The 5,100-nt window shown below is 37.6% G+C and overlaps 1 protein-coding gene across 3 annotated transcripts in view; it reads right to left on the bottom strand.

Moving 5' to 3' along the window:
- Positions 1–370: 370 nt before the first annotated feature.
- Positions 371–5,100, bottom strand: part of FAM204A (family with sequence similarity 204 member A) — a 31,717-nt gene continuing 26,987 nt past the window's right edge. For 2 of the 3 annotated variants that reach the window (XM_027765741.1, XM_027765740.1), the window contains exons 7-8: positions 1,319–1,425; positions 371–1,007 (exon numbers count right to left, since the gene is read on the bottom strand). In XM_027765741.1, the coding sequence (XP_027621542.1) occupies positions 956–1,007; positions 1,319–1,425 (159 nt within the window). In that variant the 3' untranslated portion in view covers positions 371–955. The remainder of the gene's footprint in view (positions 1,008–1,318; positions 1,426–5,100) is intronic. The other variant, XM_006162048.3, reaches the window with a different exon arrangement.

Raw genomic sequence — 5,100 nt, 5'->3', positions numbered from 1 at the left:
TTTAACTCTAGTCTGCATGGAAATGCCCAGACATCCATGGTCTTGTTAACCAGCTTGTCATGATTCCTCAACACCCTTCCCATCAGTACAGTGACATGCATGTCTGATGAAAAGTACCTCCCGTGGTACCAGTCTTCTCTTTATCCTCATTAATTCATCAATCTCTTAAGGAGTAACAGGAGAAAGGAGTAAAAACAAACCAGTTCTTAGATAGTTCAAAGATATATTACCTTGAGTTATAATTGCCTGTTTATACAATTATACCATTTTCTCTTTCTGAGAAACCATCCATAATTTATAGAATGATATGGCTGAAACAGATATTAGGAAGACACTTCTCCGCAGAGCTGAATTTAAATCAGTCTCCAAATACTACATTCTTTCCTTCTTTTATTGTCATAACTTATATGAAGGTACACAAAAATTAATCAATTGCTTTTACTATGTGACTATGACATATCAACTGTTGTTTCTAGTACAGAATCAATAATTACTTTTATTACATTCAAGCAAATAAAGCATTTGTAAAGAGATGGTATCAACTGAGACTTTTTTTTACACTTATGACTAATCCATTATAAACGAATGCCAATTTTAAAAACACAACTCCAGAATAAGCACAGACACACAGTGTACAGATAAGGAAAGACAAGGAGCTCATGGTTGCCAAAGGGATGAAAAAAAGCAAAACTGAATTTATACTGCATGTCTACGAAAATAAAATAAAACACCATCCTCTTTTCTGTACGTAATGCATAGATTCCTTACAAAAGTAACTGAATGCCTCCCCTTCAAAGGATGAACTTAGAAAAAGATTGAAAAGAGTTGATTATCAGCTCCCAAATTTTATGCTTATTTTTTCTCTATCACTTTCCTGACGTTTTTAACATAAGCAAGAATGGCTTTCTGGTAAACTGAGCACGTGAGTCTCCAACTGTCTTGAAGAACCGGTAAGTTACATGTATCCCATGTTGCTTTTGGTTTCCCATCTCTTCTTCGCTTCAAACCTAAAATGAAGAACATAAAAATCTCAATTAATTTCTAAAACAAGATAAATACTTTGCTAAAGAAACATGTTTATTTAGTGACCAAAGTAAAACAAACTTACGTTTTTCACATACTCTGTTGAATACAAAGTAAACATAATAAAGACTAAAAACAAGCCATCATACATAATCTGATAAACATTCCAGCAAAGATACAAAGAGTAAAATGAGTAGCCATTATATACAAACTGGATTCACAATATGGATCAGCTGGATTCCTACAATTCCTATAAAGTCAACGGAATTACTACAAAAATCTTAAGTAAACTTACCCCCATGCGAGTTTCTTCTTTTTTCGAGCAGCCTGTGAATTTTCAGCTTCCTTTTTGGCTTTTACGAAGTTGTGGCAGGCAACTGCTTTGGCAATTTTTACACCAAGCTGAGAATTTACAAAGAAAAAAAAATGAAAATAAATATTCCAGCTAATGTAAAAATTACACTAATAAGATGACTGAACCTTGTGGGTAAGAAAGCCATGTCCTGAAATTAGAAATTCTATGCTTGGGCCCCCTTGAACAAAATATAATGAATAAATATACAGACATGGCCCATATTTCTCTTACCTCCCCACAGACCCTTTACCCTAGTTGTGCCAGTCTTCTGGATGGAAATCCTTCCCAAACTGAGGCCCCTCGAGGGTTCACAAAGGTAGTAATGAGGATCTTCAAGCTATTTCAGCATTTCAGTAGGCTGAACAGGAATTTACCCCTGATAAGGCTGCACAGATTGACAGAGACATCAAGTTTCTTTGCTCTGGGCTAGAATTATAGCAACTCAGTATGGTCACACCATTTATCTCATGCTGATCAGAAGCTCTGATTGGCAGTCATAGATGTGATTAATAAAACATGGGAAAGCTAATTACTACTTCATAAATGTACTTTGTATGATGGGTAACAGCTTTTAACTCACAGAGAGAAAAAGGATGAGGGGTGCTAAGAGGTGCAAAGGCTGGGCCCCAGGACCATAGTATCTAGAGGTGGATCCTTGTACCGAGCAGAGCTTCTTACTCAGGGCCCCTTTAAACGCATCTGCCAGTCCTCAAAGGACCATTCAAAACTAAGCCTTTCCCCATCCCAGAAGTCTTCCCTAGCATAAACCGAAAACAGTTCTTATTTCCGTATTTCTTCAGCTCTTCAGCTTCTATGTGATAACCTCGCAGTTACAAACTCTGCTCTACACAGCTCTCTGGCTATAGCTGTTCCCAGGTAAGCATCTCCCAGACAGGCACGTGGATGGCTCAAAAGTGTCCATTAAGAACGCAGGTCAAACAACAAAGGCTAGTATTTCTTACATTTACTATCCCTGTGTTCAGCCTAACACAGTAGACAAGCGAGCTTGTGGAAAAAAGGAAATAACCTTAAAGTCACTCTAAAGTCAATGTACTGAAGCCCAAGTGTCAGGGATCTGCTTGCCCATAGTACGGTATGGTAGGAGGTTAAGAGCACATGTGTAAGGAGAGAAGCCAATTTAAGAAAGTGAGGTGCGGCGTGCTTGACATCTTTCAGCTTATCTTGAAGAACAGTTTCCTTTAGGGTTAAATAGACAAGTAGTAATCAAGCACTGGCTGGAGTTTATAAATGAGAGCAAAAATAGATCTGTTATTTCAGTCCAGGAAAGGAAGTATGTAGAGAGAACACTAAGCAAATGGAAGGAGGCTGACAATCAAACCAAGGTGTTGAATTGGTCAACGTCACCAGGAGGATTGATAGTGACTTGAGAGCCCACCTGGGAAGGCAGACCTCAGTGTCTTCTCAAACGTGAAACCAAAACTAGCAAAACTGCTGTAGTCACACCCTTTTTACAAGGACACCATTCACTCAAAGCGCCTATGAAGATACAAACGCATGGTTTGGCCAGGCACTGTTCTAGGCACTAGAGATATAGCATTAAACAAAACAGGGCTTGCTTTTACATCCTGGAGCTGGCAAGAAGAGGTCATCAGTTACAGCTGATGCTTTACTACTGGTTTTGTTCTTTTGGTTTGCTTTTCAGATCTATTTGGCATAGAAAATTTCACCTAAGTCAACCAGAGAAAGACCAAGAGCCAAAGGGCTATAGCCTTATTTTCTCAGAGGAAAATGAAACTGTGGCATAATTTATCATTAAGATAAAATTCCCTTTCACCGGAAAACCATTCATTTGTCATACATGTAAAAAACAAAGTTAGCACCTACCAGGTGAGGCTAAAAAACATTGCTGGATTCGAATAAATCCCCAAATCTGACTAGCTGAACTTCTGTTTCTCATTTCACTGAAGTCCCTGTGGATGGGCAAGGTGTCCTCCATTTTGTGGTACCAGCATCTAGACACATGGCTTCCAGGTTCACTATAGGGACAGAAGAGCTGGCTCTTAAATGCGTCAGTCCAGAAGCGGACTACTTCCCATCTACACACTGGGAGCCGGGAAATGTGGAGGCACAAGGGAATGCTAGGGGAGAAGTGAATGTACCTACTAAGCTAACTTTTGCCATAAAACATAGCTTGCTGTGTGTAAGACGCTCAATCGGTCTCTTCACATTCCTATAAGGATTTAGTCTCTTTCTTGTACCCTCCCCCTCAAAGAGAAAACACAAAAATCTTTTTTCATCAACTAAACTCCAATATGCATATTTGGTAATACCGTTTTATATTATATAAACTATAATATCGTTTTACAATACAGTTTATATAACGTAAAACTATAATATAGTTTTATACCCATCCCCCCAAAAAAGACTTTACTCAGCTAGTTTACCCTATATTAAGCCAATGCTCTGAGCAATAAACGAAAATGACCTGAACCAGATTTATTGTGTACCATTAATCATGTGAGAACTAAAACTGTTGTAAATTGCACCGACAGGTGGCGTGAAGGTTAAGGTGCTGGATTCCTACATGGTCAACGACTGAGGTTCGAGTCCTAGAAAATGTAAAACAAACAAACAAACAAACAAAAAAACCTGTTGTAAATTAAGAGATAACTTACAGTTTTAATTTATTGAAATTTCCCAATACAAGGTTCCTGGATTTAGGACGGACAAAACAAAGAACATCTCAGTGCACATGGACATGGAGTTGTTAGACTCCAATGGACTCCTCACCGTGACAGAGTTACGTAACGCCAGAAGCTTTCAGTGGTGCAGCCACTCTAAGGCTAAGTCCAGCACACCCAGCAAGCACCACAGTAACCGTTCAGAGCACACATCCCACAGGACACCTATAAACTTGTTAAAAGTCACTCACTAGCACTAAACAAGTATTCACACGAGAAGGCCCATCATTTCGTGAACTAAGCATAAACGATTAGATGCAGAAGCAACATTTTCAAGCAGACCTGTTTCTTTTGTAAAAGGGATGTATTTTACCTTGGAACAAGTCAAATGGAATGTTCTTCAAATGATAAACTTTTAACAAAGCTGGCCTATAAATTTTTTACAGAAAAAAATTTTTTAACTTGTAATGATGAAAATTCATAGCCTTTTTGTGTCCTTCACAGGCCTAAAATGAATGTGTTTCACTTATTTCCATAGAGAAGAAAAAAATAACAGAAATACCTGGAAATATAAAAGGATAATAAGACCTTCTATGGAAGAGACGGTTCAGAAGAAACACAGTTTCCCAGTCAAGATGACTAACCCGAGTTGAGGAATATAAAAGAATATCGTGCCGTGTTTCAGTATTACAAACAAATAAAATAGGCTGAAAAGAATCCCCCTTGTGCTTCTATAAAAAGAAAAATGCATCTTCCTGCCCAATGTAAACATCACAAAAGCATGGTCAATAGTTTTTATATTAAAAAACTGTTTCAGGTCATCAGATAACTACAGCAACACAATGTGGAAATAAATTTTTTTAAATGAATAAAAATATATACAGAATTTCTTGTATGTGTAGCCAAAGTATCAGCATTTTCCATATAGAACATCCAATATTTTGCTGCATTTTAATTAAGGTGTCTAAACATTATCACAAAGAACTGCAAATTGGTCAGAGCATGCGGTAAGGAAAATTAAGCTCTAAAGGCTTTTTATCACCATATTTCAGGAACCAAGGGTGTAAAATGTTCTAATTT

This window comes from Tupaia chinensis, unplaced genomic scaffold, assembly GCF_000334495.1.
Source record: "Tupaia chinensis unplaced genomic scaffold, TupChi_1.0 Scaffold139602_1, whole genome shotgun sequence".
Classification (NCBI taxonomy): Eukaryota; Metazoa; Chordata; class Mammalia; order Scandentia; family Tupaiidae; genus Tupaia; species Tupaia belangeri.
This window is presented reverse-complemented; position numbering and strand designations above follow the sequence as displayed.